This window comes from Budorcas taxicolor, chromosome 3, assembly GCF_023091745.1.
Source record: "Budorcas taxicolor isolate Tak-1 chromosome 3, Takin1.1, whole genome shotgun sequence".
Lineage (NCBI taxonomy): Eukaryota > Metazoa > Chordata > Mammalia > Artiodactyla > Bovidae > Budorcas > Budorcas taxicolor.
The window spans coordinates 19866518-19894412 of NC_068912.1; the positions used below are offsets into that span (position 1 = coordinate 19866518).

General features: G+C 50.8%; 1 protein-coding gene across 2 annotated transcripts; it reads left to right on the forward strand.

Moving 5' to 3' along the window:
• On the forward strand, positions 1-27561 carry PI4KB (phosphatidylinositol 4-kinase beta). 2 transcript variants are annotated; one of them, XM_052636942.1, is made up of 13 exons: positions 1-355; positions 1220-1393; positions 7862-8798; positions 13404-13448; positions 15860-16087; positions 16954-17181; positions 19685-19794; positions 20358-20462; positions 20983-21106; positions 21806-22071; positions 25125-25257; positions 25477-25597; positions 26683-27561. In XM_052636942.1, the coding sequence occupies exons 2-13, from the start codon at positions 1389-1391 to the stop codon at positions 26862-26864; spliced, it is 2484 nt and encodes an 827-aa protein (XP_052492902.1). In that variant the 5' UTR covers positions 1-355; positions 1220-1388; the 3' UTR covers positions 26865-27561. The 2 variants fall into 2 exon arrangements, with proteins under 2 accessions (XP_052492902.1, XP_052492903.1); XM_052636943.1 differs by lacking the exon at positions 13404-13448 and having other exon boundaries at positions 6-355.
• The last annotated feature ends 334 nt before the right edge of the window (positions 27562-27895 follow it).

A 27895-nucleotide genomic window follows, 5' to 3' on the forward strand; every position in this document is an offset into this window, starting at 1 on the left:
ATGGGATCCGTAGGGTCCTGAGCGTCGGAGTAGCAAGAAAGCATAGCCCACGAAGGGCCTGAATTCAGAAGAAAACTCGAGATCTACTGAGGAATTTATTTATTTATTTTTAATCCTGGTGGTGCGAGGGAGGAAGAGAAGGTTGTGAGGCCCGGTCGAACGCGCGGCAGCGCGAAGGCCCCCTCAGGCGGCGCTGAGGGCAGCCCCGCAGCCGGGGCCTGGTGCAGCCGCCGCGGCCGCTGTCAGGGAAGCGCAGGCGGCCAATGGAACCCGGGAGCGGCCGCTGCTGCTGAGGCGGCGGTGTCGGCAGCCCGACCCCGACCGCCCGCACCCCCTCCGCCGGGGTCCCCCGGAGGTAAGCGACTCCTACCCTGTGAGTGCCCCTTGCCCTGTGTGTGAAGGGGTCCCTCTCCCACCCTGTCCAGCACAGCCTCCCCCGCCCCCACACCTGGGTTCGACTACAAAACTATCCTCCCGGTGGCACCTGCACTCCGGGTTCCTTCACCCGTTCTTCCCGAACCTGGGGTCCTCCTCTGCGTTTTGGCTTCCTCTTCTGTTTAGCTCCTCCCTCTGCCGGGGATTCCCCCCTCCCTCACGCTTATCCCTGTTGCCTCCGTCCCGAATTATCTTAAGTCGTCAAGCCTTTCCACATCACGATGCCTTTTATAGGGTCCATCCTTGTTTGTCTTTCCTCATTGTCTGTGCCCCAGCCCCTTTCCCCACGGCCTCCGCCTTTATCCCTTTTCCTGTTTTGCCCCTTAACCCCGATGTCTCTGTGCATCCCCAGCCCCTGGTTCCCGGGCCTCTGTGGGGAACCTCTTCCTCTGCTGCTTCTGATTCCATTACCTCACTGCCACCCACCCACCCAGCTCCTGGCTTCCAAGAATTGTCTATTCCTTCTCCTTAAGGGATCTCAGGCCCTCACCATCATTCCCAAAGTACTGTTTACATTCTGCTTTGACCTTAATCCTTTCTTCTCTAGAGTACTTAATGATTCCTGTAACTTTCTTTAGCTTTTCTCGACCCTTCCTCAGATCTCCTAACCTCTGGAGGTTTGTTCCTGTAGAAGAGAGATCTGACAGTGCTCCTTCCCATTCAGGATTTCCAACTTTGACACTTCCCTCGAGTTTCAAGGGTTTTGCTGATCCTTGTGGTATTGTTTTGCCTGTGGTCTTTATGTGTTCTCTGTCCCTCTGCCTTTACATACCACTTATTTCAGGATCAGCTAAACCTTGAGCTAAGAAGATGTGTTGGGAGGAGGGGGGAGCCTCAGCTGTCTCAGGCTCTTCTCTGGACAGAGGGTGTTTCAGAAGGATGGAGCAAGTTTGAAGCAGTTCCTATCAGATTACACTTTGCTGGAGGAATGAACAGGCCTGCATGGAAACTGAATGAGGTTGTGAGAAATTTTGTTTTGGATAATTTAATTTTAGGCTTGTCTTAGAGGGATCACAGAGTATAATGTCTTCCCACCCCTAAGAGGAATCGGTTTACTCTCTGTGGCTTTACTAGAATGGTCTTGGTTAATTCCGTAAGAGCTTAGGCCTGGAGTGGGTTTGGTCAGGGGGTAACTGGGGAAAGGAATGTGAGCCAATGGAAAGAGCATGTATATTGAAAATCAGGACTCCTGGGTTCAGGATGTGACTTCTTCACTTGACCTTTAGCGTGACTTGTTTTGGGAAAATGGTCCACTTTATAGGCATAGGTACAGTAATAGGCGTATAGCACAATGTGGGGGGAAAAAATCTGACTTCATTATTTGTTTACAAAACACAGGGTTCCTCAGACACAAGGTATTTATTAGTAGTGATTCAGTTCTGAGAATTTTCCTTCATTCTGGTCTCTCTGTTGAACCTTTCTAGTCTCCAGCCATGGGAGTAAATCAGTTTGAAAGGCAAGCTCCGGGCCTGACTCTTTGATCTGCCTTGATTTGGTTCCCCACTGCTTTAAGTTGCTGACCAGCTTTGCTGTTCCTCTTGTTCTTGAGCCATAACTCCAGATTCTGTAGGCGTAAAGTACGTTTGTGGGAAAATCCTTTGAGGAATCTGGCTGGAAAAGAACAGTTGAATTGAGTTGGGACTTAGGAAGCTAGTTGCTCACCTGTATGCCATGTCTCTCTCTTGGCCTCCAATAGTGAAAAGAACACGTGAAGTTCCCTTCATCTTCCTACTCTAAGCCTGTTTGAAAGTAATCATGCTGCTTTGTCCCACTTCCCGCTTTGTCTGCCTCCTCGTTAGCCAGCCAGTGTCCGATCTCATAAGTCCCCTTTTTAGGAGCAGCTTTGCTCCTTGGGAGCACCCCTAAAGAGAAGTCATATTCCTGCTAGTTTCTCTGCTTCCTTCTCAGAGCTGGGTCCACACTGTGTGAGAACACATTTGCTGAACACTATCCAAAGCAGAAAATTGAGATTGTCTAATTTGGGGGAGAAGCTTGAGAGGGACCTTTCAGTAAGTGGCATGAGACTGGAGAGAGCCTAGTTCAAGTGCATTTGGAGCTTGTGGAGGAACAGTTCAGAGAGAGCTGAGTGTACAGGTTGCTTTCTTTGCCATCTGTCAGTTACAGCAGGGGCTCCCAGAGCTGGCTTGGGCTGTCTGGCTGGTATCTGCTTATACCAGCTCTAGAGCCCTGAACAGATTTCTCTGCCTCATTCAATATTGACTTAACTTCCCTGAGACCACTGTTCTCCCTTCCCCTGATGCCACTCTGCCTTGGGGCCTTGGGTAAGCATTTACCTGGTTCCTGGTAGGGCTTGAGCTTGTTTGATTGCTTGGTTCTGTGTTTCTAGAAGGCAAAGGTTGTACTCAAACTCCATTTTTACCATTGAGGTTAAGAGGGAAGGATGAGCTGAGACCTCCTTAAAGAAAGGTTTGAGTTAGACTTTGAGACATGAGGAGGGAGTCCTCAGGAGCAGAACAGACAGCTTAGGATGATTAGAAGTCCCTTTTGAAGAGCAGCTTCTTTTTCAAAATTATTATTAAAGACTGATGTGCATTTGGAAACAAATCCAATGGTACTTAAAGAATTTATGATGAAAATCAATAGTCCCTTTCCCTTCATCCCTACTCCTAAAGATAACCTCTTAGTTAGTTTAGTGTTTCTCTCTGAAAGTTATTGCCAGAGCTTTAGATAAAATATTTGTTCTTGTTGTTTGGTTTATGAATTATTACAAAAGAAGACTGTCTTTTAGAAGATTCATATCTCGTGTTTATATGTTTTTGTTTCTACTGGAAGCCTGAATACCTTTAAATGACATATTTGAACCTCCTTTCCGTTAACTTTTTAAAAAATTATTTATTTTTAATTAGAGGATAATTGCTTTACAATGTTGTGTTGGTTTCTGCCATACATCAGTGTGAATCAGCCATAGGTAATATGTCCCCTCCCTCCCACCTCCCACCCTGTCCATTAACTTTTAATAGCGTCTCTTAACTACCTCCCTTGTAGGATGAAGATATTGACTCCACTACTCTTTTTCCCAGTTCATATGATCCATCTCTCCATCTCAAAGGGATCTTTCTTTTTTTTTTTCCAGAGGGATCTTTTAAAAGGTGATGGAAAATTGAGCTCACCTTTCTGTTTGGAGGTAGAGCAATAAATAAGATGATCTCTTAAGGGTCATTCTATGAAAATACAGGAACATATTAAAAACATGAGGACTGATCTGAAGCAGTCATGCTTATCTAATTCATGGAAAAAGATTTCAAGAAGGGGATGGTGATTAACTATGTGAGGAAATTGATCTGGGGCCCTTTACACCTTGTCCTAGCAGAGACCAATCCACCAAGTCATTTCATGGAGGCCAGTGGAGGGTTGTTTGTCTAGATTCTTTTGAGGTGATGAGAAGCAAGAAGCCAGGTTAAGTGGTAGCATTCCCTACCCCCAGAACCTTCTGCAGACTTGGATGCTCCATCACAGAAGACATGCACGTGTACCTCTGTCCTCCTTCCCTGCTGTTCTCTGCTTGGCCCTGAGCAGCCCTCTGATGCTCACCTGAGGATTCCCTTCTTTGCCCAGACATCAGGTGTGGAGCCAGTTGGTTGTCAACATTCCCTGTCCCCCTCCCACACACACCCCTTTCCGAGAAGCTAGCTGCTGGTCTGGGCCATGGTAGACCTCTTCAGTTCCCTTCTAGCCTCACTGGAAGGCCACTTTAGGCTCCCAGTGTGAAATGTGGAGCCTCAGTTGTCTGTGTCCTTGAGAGCCATAGGAGTCTTTTGATATTAAAGGTTTGGATTTTCTTCCCTGGGGTTTTTCTTGTTCTCTGACTTTTAAAAGGGGAAAGGTGGTGAATACAGAATCCGTTTCTTCCTGTTTTGCTTTCTAGTGCTTTCACTCTCTTTAGAATAGTTACTCATCACAGCTATATTTTCTTTGCATTTCAGAATGAATTAACTGATGTTAAACACCATATCTGGATTTAGGTTTTAAAAAATCCATTTATTTCTTATTGCCTAAATTGCCAAAACAACCTGCATTTCCTTCAGCTCCTCCTTCTCCCCATGACTTGCTTCAGAGGCAGGCAGTTCCTGAGACTCAGGAAGGCCAGGAGGGAGGCCAGGCTCCAGTTTGGTGGTTTCTAGTGGCAGAGCTGCCCTTTACAGGAGAGGAGTTTGCTTTTCCTCCTCCTCTTGACATTATCTGTTCCCTGGGGAGTAAAGGCTGTCAAATGGGGGACCTGTTCTGTTCAGTGGGCAAGTCCCGTAAATACTGTGATATGGGATTTCCAGCTCAACCCTGGGATAAAAGAAATGATGGCCTCCTTGCCTTCCTTCTTGGTGCCAGTAGTAATCCCAGTTGTGACCATTTCCAGATCGTCTGCATTTGCTAGTGAAATCTGAAATGCTGTATGTGGGAGAATGTCTGAACTTCTTTTCCCTTGGAAGTTTTGAAAAGTGGTCTTTTAGGAGCTTTTGGTGTCTTGAAAATCTCTGGAGTAGAGGAAAAAAGAATCATGTGCCAAGCATAGAGAGATTAAAAAAAAAAAAGAGTTGGTTGTATAAAGTGATTTGAGTCTGTTGTGTGAGTGTCTAAGCAGACCTAAAGAGTAGTAGTGGTCCCAGCTGAATTTGAGGAATTTGAGAGCCCTCTGGTGCAGTGTGCTGCGGAGTCGCAGCAGGTACTGATTAACACTTCCCTCTTCTTCTTCCTGTGCACCCCGCAGTCGCGAGTAGAGACGGGTCCACGTGGGCAGAGGCACCCATGCCGGTTCTGCTGCTCAGAGGTCGCTGCCTTGTTTGGGAAAGAGCATAGTGAAAGAGTCGCCACCTTCTTGCTGATGCCAATCTCAGACTGCATCAGAGAAATTTAACTGGGGGATGAACTTCTTGCTTGACAGAGTTAGGAGAAAAATAAACTGAAGTAGCCTTTTTTTTTTTTTTAATACTCCTTGAGAGCTTAAGAGTTCTCCATCCATCTTCCTGCACAACATTAGTGGTTGACTGCTGGGGGAGAGCAAGCTGGACTGTATATGTTGGGCAGATGAAGGTGACTTTGAGTCTTAAAATTTCAGAGATTCAAGAAGAGGCCCTGAAAAAGTAGTGGTGGAAACTGAGGCTTTGCAGAGTGACTAGCGAATCTGTGTCTTGAGCCTTCTTCCACTTACTTGGGTTCTCTAGGGTCAAACCCCACTTATCAGGTTCATTGATGCCACTATCAGTTGGAAATTACCTGCCTTCCAGCTCCGCAAGTGCTTCTGCCTTCCTCTTGCTCATGCTCTTGAGTGTGACGTGGCCTCACGCTATTTGTATTTTTGTGAAGAGGCCTCTTGAGTCCTTTGCTACCTACAGCCAGACTCTGGAGCTACGTCAATCTGACATTGATATAGTGTACCTCTCCCAGTCCTTGCTTTGAGATTTCCTCCTGTTCTGCTCTGATTCTCCTCATCTGGATTTAGTGAGTCTCTGAAGAATCATTCTAGGCAGGCAGTGGCTTTTATCAAGTGTCCTCTCACTGACTTTCCTTCTGATCCCTCCAGAGGGGGATTGTTGATTGTATGTTTTCTTCTCCTTTGGACATTCTGGACACGTGGCCTCCAGCCTGATACCTTTTTGTCTTCTCACAGCCCCTCCAGTTCTTGGAGTGTGTGTATGAGGATGGGGGAAAGTAGGGTTGGGATAGGAGAGGGCTCACATAAATGTTTTGGAAGAGTCTCGAGTAACAAATGTTAACTAAGTCACTCTCCGTATAAACAACATAGGCGTGTGCACGTGCATTGTTTATCAACCTTTTAGGTGATTAGGATTTAACTAGCACTTGTAGCAGAGAAGGCAGTGGCACCCCACTCCAGTACTCTTGCCTGGAAAACCCCACGGCGGAGAAGCCTGGTGGGCTGCAGTCCGTGGGGTTGCTAAGAGTTGGACACGACTGAGCGACTTCACTTTCACTTCCATGCATTGGAGAAGGAAATGGCAACCCACTCCAGTATTCTTGCCTGGAGAATCCCAGGGATGGGGGAGCCTGGTGGGCTGCAGTCCATGGGGTCACGAAGAGTCAGACATGACTGAGTGACTTCACTTTCACTTTTCACTTTCATGCACTGGAGAAGGAAATGGCAACCCACTCCAGTGTTCTTGCCTGGAGAATCCCAGGGACGGGGGAGCCTGGTGGGCTGCCATCTATGGGGTCGCACAGAGTTGGACACGACTGAAGCAACTTAGCAGCAGCAGCATTTGTAGAGTATTACTGTGTGCCTGTACAGACTTCCTTGTAGTTCAAACAGTAAAGAATCTGCCTGCGAGGCAGGAGACCAGGGTTTGATCCCTGGGTTGGGGAGTTCCTCTGAAGAAGGGAATGGTAATCCACTCCACTTTTCTTGCCTGGAGAATTCCATGGACAGAGAAGCCTGGTGGGCTACAGTCCATAGGGTCGCAAAGAGTCGGACACGACAGTGACTAACACACACACACACGCTGTGTGCCAGGGACAGATATGTTAGTTCCTTTTGCATACATAAAGTTACTCATTCTGTTAATACACAGTGACATTAAGAAATAGACATGTTTCTTCCCATTTTACAGTTGAGGAAACAAACTCAGAAGATAGGTGGTTTGCCTGAGTTTACACACATACTGGCAGAGCCAGGATTTTGAATCTCAGCCTGTTTGAGTCCAAGTGCAGGAGTTTTTCCACTATCCTTCAGCTGCCACAGCACTGGAGGAAGGGAGCATGATGTCATGTCCTCAGACGAGCAGAGAAGTGGCACACCTCAGCAGGGTTGACGATGGATGTTTCTGAGCTATTTTCTTCTCAGTAAAGCCTGGTGTGTTTGCTGGCCATTATTTTTTGGGTGCTTTGAGTCTAAAAGGGAAGGTAAGAAAAGTATCTGTAACTGGAAAAACACATCAAGATTTTAGCGCTAAATAAAGGTGAGATATTCAGGACCTGTGTATGGAGTGTTATATGAGGAAGAAAATACAGTTTAAAGAGGAAAAAATAAAGGATACTGGCAAGGCATTTGAGGGAGATATGGGAAGAACATGGAGGGAGAAGAGCATTTGAAGAGTTGGGGACAAGAGAATTAAGACCAGAATTGCTTCCCAGTCTCTCTGAAGAATTTGTAAACCTAGATAAACATAACACACATAAAGCAACATTTGGCAAATATGAGTTAAGAACAGAGGCTAAGATGAGTAACTGAGCACAGAAGGAGTGAAGAGTAATGTGGGGATCGGAGGTAGAAGGAGGAGTCAGGGTAAGCTTCCTGGGAGGGGATGACTTTTCATTTGAATGAGTCCCAGAAGACTTAAAGAGGGGATGCCTGGGAAGGTTTCCTGGCGCGGGCCAGGCCTGACGTCGGCACCACTAATGGTGTGTGTGTGTGTGTGTGTCTTCCTTTCTCTTCCTTTCTCCCTCCTTCCTTCTCTAGCTTGCAAGCTCCAAGTCTGGCTGTGGCCATGGGAGACACGGTAGTGGAGCCTGCCCCGCTGAAGCCACCTTCCGAGCCCGCTCCTGGCCCGCCAGGGAATAATGGGGGCTCCTTGCTAAGTGTCATCACGGAGGGGGTCGGGGAGCTCTCGGTGATTGACCCTGAGGTGGCCCAGAAGGCCTGCCAGGAGGTGCTGGAGAAAGTCAAGCTCTTGCATGGAGGCGTGGCCATCTCTAGCAGAGGCACCGCACTGGAGCTGGTCAATGGGGATGGTGTGGACAGCGAGATCCGTTGCCTGGACGACCCACCCGCCCAGATAAGGGAGGAGGAAGATGAGATGGGGGCCACGGTGGCCTCAGGCACAGCCAAGGGAGCAAGAAGGCGGCGGCAGAACAACTCCGCCAAACAGTCTTGGCTGCTGAGGCTGTTTGAGTCGAAACTGTTTGACATCTCCATGGCTATTTCATACCTGTATAACTCCAAGGAGCCTGGAGTGCAGGCCTACATCGGCAACCGGCTCTTCTGCTTTCGTAATGAGGATGTGGACTTCTATCTGCCCCAGTTGCTTAACATGTACATCCACATGGACGAGGACGTGGGTGATGCCATCAAGCCCTACATAGTCCACCGCTGCCGCCAGAGCATTAACTTTTCCCTCCAGTGTGCCCTGTTGCTGGGGGCCTACTCTTCAGACATGCACATTTCCACTCAGCGACACTCCCGTGGGACCAAGCTGCGGAAGCTGATCCTCTCAGATGAGCTGAAGCCTGCTCACCGAAAGAGGGAGCTGCCCTCCTTGAGCCCAGCCCCTGACACAGGACTGTCTCCCTCAAAAAGGACCCACCAGCGCTCTAAGTCAGATGCCACCGCCAGCATCAGTCTCAGCAGCAACCTGAAACGAACAGCCAGCAACCCTAAAGTGGAGAATGAGGATGAGGTAAAATTCCCGGGCGGGACGAAGGGGCAAGCCAGGTGGCATGGAGACAGGATGTCTGGTTCAGGGTTACTCTCCGTTTCGCTCCTTCCCTCTGTTTCATTTCACCAATTAAAGATGGAATGTTAGAATGGAAAAAGACCGTAGGATTCATGTATTCCAGCTGCCTCGTGTTACAAAGGAAGAACTCAGAGACCCAGGGAGATAAAGTGACTTGCCTCAGGGCGTATAGCTTAGTAGCAAGGCTGATACTCCTGACTGTCCAGTGGGTTTTTACTAAATTGCACTGCCATCCTCTTACTTCCTGAGAACTGAGGCAGAGACCCTCCCCAGCCTGACTTGAACCCTGGGATATCTACCAGGACCTCTCAGAGCAGCAACCATGGCAGGGAGAAAAAGGGGTTCTGTGTGTGAATTCTGTGTGTGCTGGGGGAGGGGAGATGATAAGCAGACCCTCAGCTTCATTCTCCTGGCCACTGCTCTTCATAATCCCTCTTCCTCACTCCCTGGAGATCCTGCTCCTTGTTGACATAAGGGTAAGGTTCATTCCCTATCACTGAGGCATCTGCAGAATGCCTTCCCACCTGCCTTTCCTTGGGGGAAGGGCTGTCTTGCTTGTCTCTTTCCCATATCATTTGGGAGAAGCACAGAACGGAGAGGGAGGCATTCCTGATACAGAGTAAATCTTGGGCACACCCAGTGTCGAGTCAAGGACCTGAAGCCTGAGAAGAGAAAGCAGCAGTTGGGGTGTCCCGTTTAGGATACAGAGTGGGGTGAGATAAGCCATCAGCTGGTCACGTTGTTCAGTGTCCGACTCTTGGCGACCCCATGGATGCTGCACGCCAGGCTTCATGCACACCATTTATTCCACAGCTGGACAGAGAGCAGGGACACTTGCCCTGTGAACAACCAAGTGTTAGTGACCTACCTGATGTCCCAGCCAGAAAATGGCCCGCCAGTCCCCACCCCACCCCTGACTCCCCACCCCCCAGGCTCCCATCTGGCTGCCAGCCTAGCCTTAGGGAAGAAGGGAGAAAAGACCGAGGCGTTTGCACTTGCTGGAGAATGCGTGTAGCCATGGTGCTGGCATCTGCCTCTCTGGGGCCCACAACCCACCCACAGTTTTGATACAATGGGACTTCTTTCAAGTAAAGAGAGGTCAGTGACTGGGGCAGGGAAAGGCAGGAGGGAACGAGAGTACAGAGCCTGGTCTGTCTGGAAATTTGGTGTTGTAACGATAATGGGGAAACTAAAGGAGCTAACATTTATTGAGCACTTAGTGCGTGCCAAGCACCATGTCAAATATTTTACATGTAATCCTCGCAACAGCCTTAAGAGACAGGTATTATTTCACCACTGAGGAAACAGAGAGGTTGGATGATTTGCCTCAAGTCTCTCAACCAGTGTCTGTCACACCCAGCCTCAGCTGTCAGAGTCCATACAGGGAAGAACAGCCTAGGCCTTAGCCATGAAGGTTTCCACGCCCATGCACAGGCAGGGCCCAGCTGTTCTCAGAACCAGAATGGACCATTTTCATTTCCGGTTGAGCTTGGCAGGAAGCCCAGGGTCATGAAAGGAGGCTGTGGCAGAGCAAGAGGAATCATCCAGAGCTGGTGGGACTAAGGTCGTGCAGGGTTTGGGAGCTCCTCTTGGGGTCAAGCCTGTAGTGGTATGAGTGTGAGCAGCTATAAGTGAATCCCTCGGTGCCTCGTGTCAGGCGCCTCTTGGCTTTTCTCCGCAGGCATTTTGTAGTACTCATCCTAGGACCAGGAAAACGGAGGCCTCAGCCTTTTGTCCTCCGTGCTGATCCTTAGTCCCCCTTGCAGCCCACTGCTGCCTAGGATGGGGTTTGGGGTGACGCTGAGACACAGGTGTTCTGTGGTTGCTTAAGTCCTCTAGATCGGCCCCTCCAGCTGCCATTCTTCCCAACCTGGCTCCTGTTTCTCGGGTCAGTAGATCCAGGACGAAAGGAGACACCACTCCCAGGTTATATGACGCTAGCAGAGAGAGACACCAGAGTCCCCTGTGGCTCCCCAGGAGCTGCGAGAGAGTCACCAGGAGCCTAAGCGTTGGAGCCTTCAGCCAAGAGGTCTCTCCAGACCCCTTTGACTTTTTGAAGATACATCTTTCAAGGCCTTTGTCTCCCAAGCACTGGTTTTCTTTCTTCTGATCGTCCCCCTCCCCTGTCATGCAACATTCGTTCACCCAGCCTATAGTTCTTGAGCTTGTCCACAGCAGAGCCTGTGCTGAAGGCAGAAGGGGTGTAGGATAGAATGCTGTCCTTTCCTCCAGGAACTTACAAGGTAGTAGGGAGATCCCATTATCCAGGAAGTTGCTTGGTTTGTGACTCTTCAATTTTATATCCTGAAACTTTACTGAATTTATTAGTTCTAGTGGTTTTTTGGTGACTCTCCTGAAATGTTGATTCCTGCACGTGAGGAGGAAGTATACAGCTCTCTGAAACAAAACACATGATTATCTAAGGTCTGAACAGAGACTCTCAAAGGAGAGACACCCTGCTCGCCCTCTCTGGCTTTCCCCGTGGGTTCTGAGTTTAATACTGTGCTCCCACCACCAGCAGGGACCCTCTGGAGGGTGAAGCGAGGCCTCCAAGAAGAATCCCAGGTGCTCATACAGTCTCTTCCTGCCTAGGGCCTCCCAGCAGAGTGCTTCTCTGCCCAGATCTCACAGAGGGTTCTATTTTTTAATGAGGAATCTACACTCTCCCCTACAAGTAAAGGGCTCCAGCACTGATTTCTCCCATCTCCTCCCATTCCCGCTCCCACCCCCCGCCCCAGCCCAGCCCTTCAGTTTTTCTCAGCCTCGTCAGGGAGCTCTTTAGTGGCGCAGGTAGTTTTCCTTTCCAGTTGTACCCACTTGGTAAATATTTTGGCCTAGGGTGGGGGCTCAGCGAACAGAGCGATTTAGATCCTACCCCCACCCGACACGTTCCCCCTGTACTGTAGATCAGCCTTGTCTTCTCAGGGCTGTAACCTTTGTACAGAGAAATCTGCATATCACACTGGAAGCCCAGGAGGCCTTCCAGCCCGATAGAGTGTGATGTCAGCTTCTTGGCCTCAAGCTTCTCTCCTTAGAGCTGACTCAGTTTGAGTGACTCAAGTCTCCAGAGGAGAGAGGAGCAGTTCACGATATATCACACTGCCCCCAAGGCTGTTAATGAGTCAGACAGGACCATCCTGTCTGTAGAAGCAGCTGGAGCAGGGCTTGTGGAACCATATCCTGCCTACTGTTCCTTCCCCACCCAACTCCTGGGTAGAGATTGAGCCAGCAAGTCATCATCAACTTGAGCATCCTCGCTGCCTTGGTGCTCCCTCCCACCACCACTCCCCCTCAAGCAGAAGAGCTACGGCCTTGGGAGAGTGTTCAGCTTGACTTCTCCTTCAAAGTGCCACTCTTCCCAGATTCTTTAAAGAAAGACCCGACAAGAGGGCCTCCAGCTGGAATCGAAAGTAAACCGTGGAGTTGAATTAAGTGGCTGCTTGAAATTCTGATTGCAGAGTAGCTCAGTGACCACTGCCCTCCTGCCCTGGGAGCGGCTTTGACTTTGTCTCTTGAGTCCAGGACCCTCCCTTCCTGTGTGCCGTGTACCCACATTGCCCCTCTCCCTGTCCTGGGAGACCTTGGTGGACAGAACCCAGGGTGGGCCTGTGCACGAGTGCCCCGGAGCCACTCAGTGACTTGCAGCGCCAGTCCTTGGCCCTGTTTTACTCGCAGACGCTAGTAAGACATAGGAATGGGGTGGGTTTTAGCTAACTCTCCTGAACTGGGGCTAGGACGGCTACTGTGGAGCAGCCAGCCACTCAGCTTTCTCAGATGGATTCAGCTGGGACCTGGCTTCTCAACTTAGATCCAAAAATTGTAGTTTATCAAGTGTCACATGAAACAGCCTGATCGGAGGCCTACAGAAGTTTGGTAGGTAAGAGAGTTACTCATCCTTAACTCCCAGCAGCACCTAGCACAGACGTTTCCTGCTCCTGGGTCCCTGCTAGCCCTCATCACATGATTCAAGGGTGGGATTGGGTTTCCCAGGGTGATACTGAGGCTGATTAGAGAGGAGATGTACCTGGCACTGAAAGGTTAGCTCTTCTGCATCCTCCTTGACATCTCCAAGAAGCTGGAGGAACGTGGGATTTCTGGTATGGGAGCCATGCAGCTTGTTATATTCAGTCTCAATGGTGGTCTCCATGGAGAAGGGGTTGGTTGAGAGCATGTGGGTGAATACCGAGGAAGCAGGAAAGCTTTGCAGCATCGAGGTACCTGCCTCCCTGACAGATCCAGCTGTAGGAATTTTTCCTAGAAGGAAGACTTGTGCAGGCAAGAACAGAAGGGCAGGAAATGAAAAGCAGAGGCCACTACCTCTTCAACCCTTCTGACCTCAAGGTCTACGCTAGCTTTCTAGTATCTTCCACAATGTCAAGAATCTGGGCAAGTGGCATTTTGGGCTGACTTTCTTTCATTAAAGCAGAAAGGTAGAGCTACATAAGAGAAACAGTTATGATCCAGGTTGGAGCTAAATTCTTTGCCTTTGTCTCTCTCCCTTCCCTCCCTGCCCCCTTCTTCTCCCCTTGCCCTCCGGCCCTTTCCCAGGAGCTCTCCTCCAGCACCGAGAGTATTGATAATTCATTCAGTTCCGTAAGTGGGGCCAGGCTGGGACTGGGTGGCAGGCTCCCCCCATGGCCGCATTTCCTCTCCGTCCCCAGGTCTTCTGAGTCCCCAGGTCAAGGCTGGAGTTATAAGTTGCCTTTTCTTCCTGGGACTCCAGCCCCTCACTCCCAGGCCTCTGAGACCTGGAAGAGCCCCTGTTCTTCATTGCCAGTGCTGAGGGGGCTCAGTTGATCCTTCTCCCAGGACAGCTGGGTTGCAGTGCAACGCAGCCCCCAGCTCCTGGTTCTCTAGAGCAAACAGCTGGGAGAGAGGTAGAATTTATCCCTGGATTAAAGCCAAGAGCAGCTTGGCAGAAACCCCCAGGATCCTGTTTCTCCCACCCAGCACCCTTTCCCTGTGGCTTCTGCCGTCAGACCATCAAATACTTACTCAGTGTCTTCCGAATGCCAGGCCCCATGCTGGGTGAGCTGACTGGAGAAGCAAATAGGATTTGGCCTGAAGGAACGTTGCGCCTCCCCACACCAGTTTCCTTTTTAACTTCACATTTCTTCCAGGTCTGAGTTCTTCCCTTTCCCAGCCCCCTGCCCAGGATGTTTCATAACCCTCATTCTCCTTTCTTGTTCCCTCTGGACTAACCCCTGACCCTCCAGTCCCACAGGGTCTCGGACCTTGTTGCTGGGCAGAGACGTGAGAGGAAATGCTGGACCCTCTGGGAGTTTGGATGATTCTTTTACATTTTACTTTTGATTTGTCTTCCCAATCGGTTTTCTCTGTTCTGTGCTGATCCCCTTTCAGTCATGACTCCTATCTCCTCCCATGTGGCAGTGCCTCTCTCTCGAGGCCTGGGGTCATATTTCCAACATGCTGACCTAACAAAGGCTGAATTGAGGATGGGAAGGAATTCTGTTGTTTCTAATCTGAAATAACTATGAATTGATTGGGGTGGAGGGTCTCTGGGACCATGACCGTTTGCCACCTGAGTGGATGGATTAGGGGATCAGGATGAATGAAGGAGTGAGTCTCCAGATCTCCTCTTCTGTTCTTTCTCTCTCTGAAGCCCCTAGGATATTTCCAGGGACCAGAGGGCTAGTTCTGTTGTCTTCCTGTCTTTATCTCTTTTTCGACTCTGCCTCCCGAAGCATTCCTGACTGATTCAGACACCCGGGTCTTCATTACTGTGTGGGGCCCTGGGCCGGTCCCCTGTGGGTAGAGCCTGAGAGCTGAGCTGTGCCTTTGAACCCTGGCCCTGAGCACATGCAGAGGTGGGCCTGGTAGTGCCCAGCTTTCCAAAGAAGCTCTTTATGGCAATGTGAGGGAGTGAGGGTAGAAATTCTCACTCGGGAAACTGAGCTTGACACACGAAGAGGGAGAGAAGCCTGGTGAGTGAGATACTACTGTTTCTATTTGAGGAAGAGATACTGTTCTTGCCTAGCTGAGGAGAGATGGGCCAGGGAGCTGGGTGCCCATCTTGATAAAATGCCTCTTAAGGTGGAAGGACTTAGGCTGGGAAAGGAGCCCTTTTCCATGTCTAGCTGAGCCCATCTCTTTCCCCATCCCCACCTGACTCCCAACACTGACTTTGCCCTTTCTGAGAATGCAGTGCCCAGCGTGAGCAGCCAAGCCCACAGAAGGGAGCAAATGTGGGTAGCCTAGTCCCTGAGAGGTAGGGGAAGAGGATCCAAGGAGGAATCACTGAGAAAGACAGGCCTTCAGGGCCAGCACCAGGGCCTGAAAGGAGCTGTCTTCTCCACCCACCTGTGCACACCTCCCAGCCTCCATCTGCTTTTTCTTTCCCCATTGATTGTTCCCTCATTAGTGCAAAGTCTGCTCATCCTGCCTCATACCCTGCATGCGCACTGACCCTCGGTGAGAGATTGTAGGGTGGACAGGGGGGTGCCGTGGAAGCAGCGAAAGTCACTTGACTGGACTGAATCCTCCTTTGAAAGGGGAGGTGCTGATTCACAGCTCCCCTCTGGAGCTCTGTGGGCCTGCTGGACACCCAGCCCAGGGATCCTGCAGGGAGAGGGATGGCCTCGTTGCTGAGATGGGTGAAGCGCTTCAGGTGTGAGCAGCATTTCCGTCTGGGTCCCTGGCTGACCTCTCTGGATGCCATCCTCCTGTCCGTCTGGAAGCCTTGGGACAGTTCCTCGGGAACTCAAGTCCAAGAGAAGTGGGGTGCACCGAGTGGCCTGGAGTCACACACCCCCTTCCCGTCAAGAAACAGCCTGCAAAGGAGGGCAGTGCTTGCTTTTCTGCCTGTTCCCAATTCAGGTTGATGGGCACGGGTGGGATCTCCTGAGAGGGCCAAAAGGTATCCCTTCCCTGGAGTACTGGAGACACTGGGACCCCTGGCCTGCGGGGCTAGTCGTGACTGAGTGGGAGGACCACTTTTTTCTATGGTTTCTTCACCGTCTTTTACTTCACCCCACCCCCTGTAGCCCGTCAGACTGGCTCCTGAGCGAGAATTCATCAAGTCCCTGATGGCAATTGGCAAGCGGCTGGCCACGCTCCCCACCAAGGAGCAGAAGACACAGCGGCTGATCTCAGAGCTCTCCTTGCTCAACCATAAGCTCCCCGCCCGAGTCTGGCTGCCCACTGCCGGCTTCGACCACCACGTGGTCCGTGTGCCCCACACCCAGGCTGTCGTCCTCAACTCTAAGGACAAGGTAGGTGGGCTTGGGCCTCAACCAGACCCCTCATCTGGCTCTACTCCCGTGGCTGTGTACAGGCCCAGGGAAGCCCCCCTGGCATCCTGGACTCCTCCATAGCTCATATGCACCTGTCAGCCTTGACTTCACCTCTGCTCTGTTGTGATTCCAAGGGCCCGCCTATCCCTGTTCTTGGGCTTCGTTTTTCTGGACCAAAGAGGCCTAATGTGTTCAGCTTGCCTCCTGCTCTGTCTCAGAGGAGAGCCACTCTCCTCACCACCTTCTAGTCCTTCTGGGAGCTCTTCTCCAGCCCTTCCATAGCTCTTAGGCTTTCCAGGTACAGCAACAATAAAAGTAGAGAAATATTTGTTTCTAAGACCTTTTCTGATCACAGTGGGCAGAGAGAAGGAGAGAAAGGTGCCCAGTTCACGTTGGAGAGAATTAGCTGAAGTAGTATGCTGGTTGAAATGAGTACTAATGGTTCAGATGTTTGTTTTTTCCAGAAGACGTATTGAAGATTAGAATCCTGTTTGGCACAGTGCCCAGCTTTTTCGTAGTCTTTCTGTTTTGAGGACAAGCCCACAGAGGCATTCAGGCCTCTCTGATGGGTGGTAATTGATAGTTTGGGGTGTTTTGGTCAGGTGCACCCTCTGTACATTTTGAAGCTCAGCTGAACATTTGCTAGACTATATACTCTCAGCCAGACTCTTACATATGTATTCATAGGATCCGTTCCTGCCCTCAGTAGGACATTCCTGGTGTCTGGGGACTGAGGGAGGTGGGCTGGTACAGGGGTCAGTGGCAGGACAAACTGTGTTACCAGGGTTGTGGTCTTGGGGAGCGGTGGTGGAGGGACATCACAAATACTGTTCTCACCACCCCAGGCTCCCTACCTGATCTACGTGGAGGCCCTCGAATGTGAAAACTTTGACACCACTAGCGTCCCCGCTCGGATCCCCGAGAACCGGATTCGGAGCACCCGCTCTGTGGAGAACCTGCCCGAATGCGGCATCACCCACGAGCAGCGGGCAGGCAGCTTCAGCACTGTGCCCAACTATGACAATGATGACGAGGCCTGGTCGGTGGATGACATAGGCGAGCTACAGGTGGAGGTGAGGGAGCTCCAAGGAAGTAGTACTGGGCATAGGACCTGTTCGCCAGGCGCTTTCAATGTATTTGAGACAACACAACACTCCCTGAGGCTGCTGCTGCTGCTGCTAAGTCGCTTCAGTCGTGTCCGACTCTGTGCGACCCCATAGACGGCAGCCCACTAGGCTCCTCTGTCTCTGGGATTCTCCAGGCAAGAATATTGGAGTGGGTTGCCATTTCCTTCTCCAGTGCATGAAAGTAAAAAGCGAAAGTGAAGTCGCTCAGTCATCCCGACTCTTAGCGACCCCATGGACTGCAGCCCACCAGGCTCCTCCGTCCATGGGATTTTTCAGGCAAGAGTACTGGAGTGGGGTGCCATTGCCTTCTCCTACTCCCTGAGGCAGGCTGGAGCAAATGCCCAAATGAGTTGGGTAGTTGGTGACAGGGGTGATAGGGGAAGCAGTGAATAGGTCTAGTCTGGAATAGATTCAGGTGGAGCTTGTTTTCCCGCAAGAAGAATTTAGGCTTAACGTAAGGAGGAACTTCTCAGCCCAGGAGAGAGTGGAAAACTTAATCAAAATGTATATTGAACACCTGCTATATAAAGCAAAGAAGAATAAGTCATGTTTGTTCGTTCAAGGAATATTTCTGGAGGGCCTTCTTTTTGCCCACTCTGAGTGCTGTGTGCTAGTAAACAAGGCTTGGCTCTTGCCTGCAAGGAGTTTGTGACCTAATAGGAGAGAGAACAAGGCCAGTCAGCAGGTAGATGTAGTGTGGTGTGATCCAGGTTGTGCTGGAGAGAATTCGGTGTCAGGGAAGCATCTGCAGGTGGGGGTGGCGCTTATTCGAGACTTGGGGTTGGACACACCCCAGACTATTTCCTGGAGGAAGTAATATCTCAGCTGAGGCCTGGAGGTAGGTAGGAATTAGCTGGACAAAGTATTCCAGGCAGAGGGGACAGCTCGTGCAGAGACCAGAAGACACAAGGGAGCTTGGCCCATTTTAAGAAAAGAAAGAAATTTTGTGTGGCTCAGATGTGTGGTTGTGAGATGAAGAGTGGTAAAGAATGAGGCTGCTGCTGCTGCTGCTGCTAAGTCGCTTCAGTCGTGTCTGACTCTATGCGACCCCACAGCCGGCAGCCCACCAGGCTCCTCCGTCCCTGGGATTCTCCAGGCAAGAACACTGGAGTGGGCTGCCATTTCCTTCTCCAATGCATGAAAGTGAAAAGTGAAAGTGAAGTCGCTCAGTCGTGCCCGACTCTTAGCGACCCCACAAACTGCAGCCCACCAGGCTCCTCCATCCATGGGGTTTTCCAGGCAAGAGTACTGGAGTGGGCTGCCATTGCCTTCTCCAAAGAATGAGGCTGGAGAGGCCAAAATGGGCCAGATATAAGAAGGATCCTGTAAGGTGCAGAAAGAAACTGGGATTTTGTTCTGGGGTTGTAGGGATCCAGAACAGGATTCTGTTAGAACTATGACCCAACCAGATTCCATTTTGTGAAAAGGCAGACTCTACTTGAGCTGGCAGTCCAATTGGGGAGACCAGATGCAGACATTTAAGAGAATAAAAAAAACTGTATAAGACACACAACATAGCAGTGTGCAGAAATGGCAAATGGTGTTAGGAGAAACGCACTGGCACAAAGGAAGGAGAAAAGAAGGGGCTTGACATGGGCCTTGGAGGCTGACATTGTATAGAGAGAGGTGAGGAGACAAGATTGAATGGCTTAAGGCTTCCCTGATGGCTCTGTGCTAAAAAGATCCACCGCCAGCGCAGGAGACACAGGTTCAATCCCTGGTCAGGGAAGGTCCCACATGATGCAAAGCAACTAAGCCCCGTGTGCCACAAGTGTTGAACCTGTTCTCTAGAGCCCCGGAGCCACAACAAGAGAAGCTACTGCAGTGAGAAGCCCGAGCACCACAGCTAGAGAGTGGCCCCTAGTCGCAGCAACGAGAGAAAGCCTGCACAGCAACAGAGACCCAGCACAGCCAAAATGAATAAAAGATGGGATGGCTTAGTTTAAAGAAATGCTCAGAGGAACCTAGCCTGGAGAGTGCCTGTTCTGGACCTTAAGGAAGACTGCATTCCTGGCCTGGGGAGCTCTCAGTATAAAGCTGAAAGTTCAGCTTTCTGTGATGATCCTGGCAGTGGTTTGCAAACTTGAATGCATTGGAAGTCTTCTGGAGGCTTTGTTAGGAATTCATATTTCCAGATCCCATTCCCAGTCATTTAAATTCAGATCGATGGTGGCTTGGCATCTGTGGTTTAGCAGCATTCCAGGTCATTCTGATGCAGCTATAGTTGACACACTGAGAAACACTGCTAGAGGGTCTGGGGGCGGAGGGGGGAACCTAGGTAGTGTAGGGTCCAGGAGATGCATGACCTGGGGAGGCTTCTTGGAGCAGAGTTTGAAAGGGAGGACTGGTCATGCTGTGGAGAGGGCAGCATGAAGGGTGATCTGAAGAGGAGGTGGAAGAGGCAGCCTGTGCTCAGCGCTTCTGACCTGCAGTGCCCTGCTCTCCCCAGCTCCCTGAAGTGCACACCAACAGCTGTGACAACATCTCCCAGTTCTCCGTGGACAGCATCACCAGCCAGGAAAGCAAGGAGCCTGTGTTCATCGCAGCAGGTGACATCCGGTATGGCCAGACCATGCGGCCCCTCCTTTCTCATCCCTCTCAGGCGCCACCTGTCTCTTTGTTCCCATCCTTTCTGTCAGCCTATAGCTTCCTGCTTCTCTCTCACTCTGTCCTTGTCCTGATGCCACCAAACTAGAGGGAGTGAAGGTGTGGGTTGGGGAGTTACTGGGCTACTACAGAAAGTAAATTTTAAAAGGACTCCAAAGGAATGAAAGCACCAGAGGAAGGTCTGAGCATTTCCCAGAGTGGGTCTGGGAAGACGCATTGCTCAGAGAAGGAGGAGATGGTGTGGGAAATACAGATGCTGGAGCTGTATCTGTCCTGATGCAGAATCCTGGTAGGAAAATGGGGAGGGGCTGCTAATCTGCATTTAACATGATTACAAACCACCAGGTGAGCAAAGCTATCAGTGGTTTGTTTCCTTCCATGAGTCTATCTTAGCCCAGATTTCTCTCTCTGTGTGCCCAGAGTTAAGGAAACAGTGCAGGAAATGCCAGCATAGACAGGGACAGGAGGCTCTGGGGTAGCTCCTCCAAGCAAATGATACAGTTTCTTCCTGCTAGACGTCGCCTTTCGGAGCAGCTGGCTCACACCCCCACAGCCTTCAAACGAGACCCAGAAGACCCTTCTGCAGTTGCTCTCAAAGAGCCCTGGCAGGAGAAAGTGCGGTGAGTTGGGTGGGGATCCACCCTCCATATTCTGTCAGTCTCCTCTGAAAAATCCATCAGGCCTCCGGCAGTCTGAGTCCTTACCTTGAGGGGGGTTTGATTTGAATTTTTCATAGAAGTTGTGTCTCTGTCCTCAACCTGGCATCACCTCCTGCTCTTTTTTTTTTTTTTTTAAATGTATTTTATTTTATTTTTGGCTGTGCTGGGTATTCATTGCTGCACGTGGGCGCTTTCTGTAGTTGCAGAGAGCAGGGGCCACTCTCTAGTTGTGGTGCGCGGGCTTCTCATTGCAGTGCCTTCTTTTGTTGTGGAACACAGGCTTGAGGGTGTGTGGGCTTCAGTAGTTGCTGCATATGGGCTCAGCAGTTGTGGCATAGGGCTTAGTTGCAAGATCCCACGTGGGATCTTCCTGGACCAGGGACCAAACTGATGTCGCCTGCATTGCAAGGCAGATTCTTAACCACTGCACCACCAAGGCAGCCTGGAATCACCCTTGACAGTTTTTTGCTTCTCTTCACAGGCGCATTAGAGAGGGTTCCCCTTATGGCCATCTCCCCAATTGGCGGCTCCTGTCAGTCATTGTCAAGTGTGGGGATGACCTTCGGCAGGAGCTGTTGGCCTTCCAGGTGTTAAAGCAACTGCAGGTAAGAGAAGAGGGGGAGAAAGAAGGGAAACTCAGCCCATCTACAGATGTGTGAAGTGATCACACAGGTCCTTCTGCAGGAACTCTGCTGGGGACCAACTTCCTGCCTAGGCTGAAGTTGGATTTCCATTAAACTAAGCTGGTGCTTCTCCCTAGAAGTAAAGCCCCAGGAGCAGCTCCACAGCGCTCTCTTGTGGCCCTTTTATGGCTGGCACCTGTTCTGATCACAGATCAAAAAACTCCCAACTGATTTGCAGCAAGTGGTTTGCGGTGGGCTGAGATGTCAATCCCTGACCCCCAGGGTGGATGCCTACAAGCAAATTCACCTGTTTAGTCAGTTCTTGATATAAATATCTTCATTTTCTGGAGAAGATTCCTTTTTTTCCCAGTTGTTTGAACTGGGATTAACAGCTCCCACTTGCCCTGCCTGGGATGTGACAGTGAGGTCTCCTCTCCCCTCTCCCTCTTTTGAACTTCTCTCTATAAGATGCCTTTTCCTACATGCCACCCTGCGTCTGGTCAGACCCTGGATTTCCTTTCAGAACTTCCTGGTCCTCAGTGGGATAACAGGGTTTTACTTACTCAGTGGCCTAGATTCCAAGGCCACCAAGGATGGGAACTGTCTGAGGTTGGGAACAGAAGGGATGTTGGCCTCGTCCTCTCATTTAGAGTCTTAATGCCACTGTGTGCTTCCTCACAGTCCATTTGGGAGCAGGAGCGAGTACCCCTGTGGATCAAGCCATACAAGATCCTCGTGATCTCGGCCGACAGTGGCATGATTGAACCGGTGGTCAACGCTGTGTCCATACACCAGGTGAAGAAGCAGTCGCAGCTCTCCCTGCTCGATTACTTCCTACAGGAGCATGGCAGCTACACCACTGAGGCCTTCCTCAGCGCCCAGCGCAATTTTGTGCAGAGTTGTGCTGGCTACTGCTTGGTCTGCTATCTGCTGCAGGTCAAGGACAGGTAGGTGAATTCCTGTCCCTCATCCTTAGCTTTTCTCCAGGGTTTCCTGTCTCCTCATTTATTCATCACCACCTTCCACTGCCAAGATATGAAGATGAAACAAACACATGTTTTAGGTCAAGACAGATGTATTCCTGTGCTGTTAAGGCAAGGAGGCAGACTGACAAGTACCAGGGCAAGGGGCAAAGAAGTGAAGCATTTATGGGAGGAGCAGGGGTCTGAGCATGCAGAGTCTTGAAAGACAAAGGAGAATGAGGACAGAGAAAGCTGTGGATGGAAAAGGAAGGATGTTCCAGGCAGAGGAAACAGCTCAAGATCTTTTAAGCACGAGCCACACTGCATGGCACAGTAGTAGCAGTGACGTCACGTAAGTTGAGGCTGGATTAGTAGGGCCTTCATGAGGCCCAGGAGGTTTATTCTGCAGGCAGAGGAAACACCGTGAGCCAGTCTGTGTTGAGCGAGTGTGCCCTGTGGCACTGTGGGGCAAGGGGGGATCAGTGGGCCTTCAGCTGTCAAACAAGAGGTGATGAGGCCTGGTGTGAGGGCCGTGGTAGAGACTGAGAGCAGAGAGGAGCAGATGAATGTGAAAGACACGGTGGACACACAGTTGAGACTTCCAGCTCTGAATTCTCCTCTTGCGGCATGTGATTTCCAGAACTCAAGTTGTTTTGCCCAGAGCTGCCATTTCTGCCAGTATCATGTGACCTTTAGGAAGCTCGTCTTTGCACATAGGTGAACAACATACCACACAAAGGTTGTTACACCCTTGAGGCCCTGTTTTTAAGACTGTCTCCAGACAGTGACTCAGGGTCAGTACTGGACTGCAGCTGTGAGTTGTGCCTCTCAGAGGGCACAGGGCAGCTGTCCTGGGAAAGCACTAGCTCAGTGGCCTGTGCTTCCAGGGTTCCCAGTGGCATGGCAGCACATTAAGGTTAGCCAGCGGAGCCGCTTATCAGAGATCTAGTATCTGTTAAGTGCCTGCGTTGCCTGACCTTTTTTAAAATTGAAGTATAGTTGATTTGCAATATCATGTTAGTTTCAAGTATACGGCAAAGCGATTCAGTTATGTATATATATGTATGTGTGTGCGTGTATACACAGAAGCCTGGTGGGCTACAGTCCATGGAGTTGCAGAGTCAGACACGACTTAGTGACTAAACAACTGTGTGTGTGTGTGTGTTGCTTACTCGTGTCCAATTCTTTGCAACCCCATAGACTGTAGCTCACGAGGCTCCTCTGTCTATGGAATTGTCCAGGCAAGACTACTAGAGTGGGTCGCTTAGGGCATCTTCCCAACCCAGGGACTGAACCCAGGTCTCCCACATTGCAGGCAGATTCTTTACCATCCGAGTCACAGGGATATATATACACAGACACACATATATATTCTTTATCAGATTCTTTTCCATTACAGATTAATACAAGATATTGAATATATTTCCCTGTGCTATACAATAAATTCTTGTTTATTTTATATATATCAGTGTGTATCTGTTAATCCCTCCTAATTTATCCTCCCTTCCCCTCTGGTAACCATTTATTTTCTGTGTCTGTGAGTCTGTTCCTGTTTTGTAAATAAGTTCACTTATTACTCTACCATAATATTTATCTTTTTGTCTGACTTATTTCAGTTAGTGTGATGATTTCTAAGTCCATGCATGTTGCTGCTAATGGCATTATTTCATTCCTTTTTTATGGCTGAGTAAAACTTGGTTGCAAGCTTTAGACTGTCCCTCAAGAGTCAGGATTTGGAACCCAGGGCCCAGAGAGCCTAGAGCCTGAGCCCCTACGTTGAGTAAGTGGGGGCAGGGAAGCAGGTGATACTCAGGCCTCTGGGCTTTTCTTTAGGAAACTAATATATTTAAAAGATGAGAGTCCATCCTTTAAAAGTGGAGGAAGAGAAGGGCAGCTGGTAAATCTTTCATAATAACTCAAAAAAGAATAGAGGTAGTTAAGTCCTGAATGGACTCATCCACTGGAGAGAAGTCTCAGCAGTGAAGGGGCACCCGAACGAGTGTTTCAGAATGAGGGCCCTGCAGCAGTGCAGCGGTTAAGGAGGGAAGCGTGACTGCCCTTCATCCACTGGCTTGGGGCCTTTCACAAGTCAGTCGTTTCTTCTCTCAGGGCTTGTCTCCTCACCTGTAAAATGAGAGGCTGGACTAGGACATCTGGGGCTTTCTGGCTCTCAAGATTGAGTGTTGCTAAATTTGTTACCCTTCCCCAGAAGGGTACAGACTCAGGTGGGACTGGGTTATCCCTCTGTCCCTCTTCTTTTGGCCAATCAAACCGACCCCAGAGAAGGTGGCCTCAGACAGTGAGCTCTTAGCCTAACAAAGCCTCTTTTGACTCTGAGGAGGTCCCTTATGGGCCAGGCCTCACATGCTTAGCATGTTAATTTTTCCCCTCCGACTGGCCATTCATATAGGAATCACAAAGACCTGGGATTTCTCTCTCTCTCGTCTTCTTGCAGCTAGCCTGTAGGAATTGCCTCCTGGGAATTTTTTTACATAAGTGGTTTTACCAGACAGTTAAAGCTGACTCTTTGAAGCCCCCACACTATTTTACATTTAAACTCCACTCAGCCTGGGATTGCTGTTCCCTTCCAGTGGGGTTTCTGATTTGCAGTGGGCCAACAGGAATTACAAACAAAACACAGGTAATTAGGTTGTTAACTGGCCGCCTCCCACTAAGCCAAGTGCTTGGCCTCTGTGACAGCTGGCCAGAGTGCAGAGGCTGGCTTTTCTAGCTTTCCAGTTCTTTACTAGATTGGGATTGGGTGCTTAGAAGCGCGATTATTGGGAAATGGGGATAATCTTAAAACTCTGTTATTGTTAATGATAGCAAGTGAGACCCCATTGCCTTTGTTAGCAGTCTACTTTTCTAATTTCCTTTCTTCCTCCTGCCAGCTTTGGGTTCTACGGGTTGGACCCAGAGTTCAGCAGGAAAAGTGGCAGGGCCCTTGCCTGGTGTCGTGTGGCCAGTGTGTGGCAGCTTCAGCTCCCACCTCAATCGGACTTCCTACTGTCTCTTCCTCCCATCTGCCCCCTCCTCAGACACAATGGGAACATCCTGTTGGATGCAGAAGGCCACATCATCCACATCGACTTTGGCTTCATCCTGTCCAGCTCACCCCGAAACCTGGGCTTTGAGACATCAGCCTTCAAGCTGACCACGGAGTTTGTGGACGTGAGTGAGGAAGGAGAGGTGCCTCACTGTGGTGTCATGGGAGGGGGAACTGGTAGTCTCTCCGCAAGTGGGAACAGATCAGAAACGGGATAAGTCAGGGTGAGGTTGGATGTCCTGGGAGGCTTCCTGCCTGGTAAGAGGTGGGTACGTAACAGTTCGGCACATTTACCTACGGGAGGAGTTGTGAGCTCCCTTGCGCACACAGCTCTCTCCTCGCAGGTGATGGGCGGCCTGGATGGCGACATGTTCAACTATTACAAGATGTTGATGCTGCAGGGGCTGATTGCAGCTCGGAAACACATGGATAAGGTGGTGCAGATCGTCGAGATCATGCAGCAAGGTGGGCCGGGGAAAAGCCTATGTTCGGGGACAGGGTGGGACCCATAGTGCCTCGGGATTCCCTTTATGTTGGGGCCCTGGGGCATGGAGCCTCCGGAAGGTTGATTCCACCTCAAGACTGGGGGTGGGGCTCCCAGCTCTGATCCAGTGCCCTGCTTCTCCTTCCACATATTCCTCCCGATTCCTGACAGCTAGTCCTGGGGGTGGGAGGGCCGAGGCAACAGAAACTACCTCCTACGTGCACTAAGAGGGGGAGAAAAAAGGAGTCCCATCTCCAGCCTCCTGGTCTCTTCCTGTCTCCCCATCCTTTGTCCCGCTCTGAGTGTCTCCTTCCATTGCTTGGCTCTTCACCAACTCGGGTGTTTTCCGTCACCACCTTGCTCCCCCTGGCCTCTGACTTCTGATGTATCCTCAGACCCCTTCCCTGGGCCATACTCACTCCTGCTCAGAGCTGAGCTGTGTTCTTCTCTCCTCTATCTGCTCTCACTGCTGTTTCCTCACGGCCTTGCCATCTATAGTCTTTTGTCCAGGATCCCTCCTCTCCCATCTTCTCTGGGCCCTCATCCCCATTTCCCCCTCAGGGCTTTGGTGTCCACCCATTCTGAGCTGCCAGTCTCCTCCTCCCCATCCCTGCTCCCACCCCACAGGTTGTCGCCGTTGCTCAGGAGCATCCCCGTCTGGCCCCGTGATGACGGTGGCCCAGGTCATCTGTGAGTGTCAGACGTAGCATAGGCAGAGGCCTGCAACCAGATAAGTGCCCAGCTCAGGGCCCGCTCCCCAGACTTCCTGGCCTTCCCTCTGGGTCCTAAGACTACTCCCTCCACCCTTCCTGGAGGAGATGCGGTGCTGACTCCCTGCCCTCCTCTGCCCTTGTGCCCTTACCTAGAGGCACTTAGGAGTGTGGGATGAACAGGGGCTCAAGACAGGGCCTCTCGCCGGCCCTCCGTTCTCTGCCCAAGCAGACCTGCACGCACGCTGTCAGGGATCTGAGAGGGAGGGCAGGGCAGCAGGCAGCCTGGCTCTCTCCTGTTACACTGCGCCTCCCTCCTTTCCTCATGTGACCCTGTTCCTCGCTGCTGCCCCCAGGCTCTCAGCTCCCTTGCTTCCATGGCTCCAGCACCATCCGCAACCTCAAGGAGAGGTTCCACATGAGCATGACCGAGGAGCAGCTGCAGCTGCTGGTGGAGCAGATGGTGGACGGCAGCATGCGGTCCATCACCACCAAACTCTACGACGGCTTCCAGTACCTCACCAACGGCATCATGTGACGCCCTCCTCTTCAGGCCCCAGCGCGATGGGGGGGTTCAGGGGACCCTCCCTGGGAAGGCCCTTGGAGAAACCCTAAGCCAGGAAGCCCCACCCCCGCAGCCATCCACCAAGGGGAGTGGAAGGCAAGACATACAAAGGATCATGTGGTAACCGTAGAGCTTGCCGGGGCGGGTGGGGAGAGCCAGCTGCGGGGTCCAGACTGACTGGAGCTTCCTTGCCGCCACCCCAGCTGTGTCAGTATTACCACCTGATGGACTCCAGGACTCACTGCCCTCCAGAGAACAGAAGTGATAAGTGTGGGGGGCGCTGGGGCCTCGCTTCTCCTCACCAGGGTCCGAGAGGTTCTTTCCACAGGCCATCCGCTTCATGTATTCTGGGTCCCAGGAAGAAAAGAGTAGGTTCTTGGTACTGAGGACTTGATCCTGTGGTTGGCCTTTGGCCGTGCTGCTGCCTGACTGCCCCCTCCAGGGACTGAGCCCTAGCCCGAGTTCCCCTGGGTAGGTGGGCTTTGGCATAGGGTCCTGCCCTTGCTGAGGTCCCCCATCCCAGAAGTGAGGAAGGGAATGATCACGGCCCCTCCAGTCTGAGGGTACTGGCCTAGCCTCGGGGAATCCCTTGCCCTGATCCCTTCCCCACACCCAGGGAGCTAGCTCTCAATTTTTTATTTTTTTGTTTGAAATAAAGTCCTTAGTTAGCCATCTGTGTCCTTTCTGAGATGTTTTTTTCAGGGGTGGGGCGTGGACATGCCTGTGTTCAGGTTACAAAAGGAACTACACAGAACAAGGGGAAGGCTGCATTTTCCCTGCCTGTCTTGGTCAATACCCACCGCATCCCCCCAAGAAGGGCCTTCCCAGCTTTGTCACTCACCTCCCTCCCAGACCCGTCCACATTGTTACATAAAAAGAGGAGCTTGAATGGGGATTAAACCACAAGCACTTTTAATGGTCTGGTTTTCTCCCTCCCATTTCCCCCACTGTTAGTATTATTACTACAAGAATAAAGGATTCCTGAGAGCCTGTCCCCTCCTTTC

Coding starts and splice junctions, on each gene's coding strand:
- PI4KB (XM_052636942.1), top strand. Junction 13,449..15,859: donor TTGATAATTCATTCAGTTCC/GTAAGTGGGGCC, acceptor CACCCCCTGTAG/CCCGTCAGACTGGCTCCTGA. Junction 17,182..19,684: donor TAGGCGAGCTACAGGTGGAG/GTGAGGGAGCTC, acceptor TGCTCTCCCCAG/CTCCCTGAAGTGCACACCAA.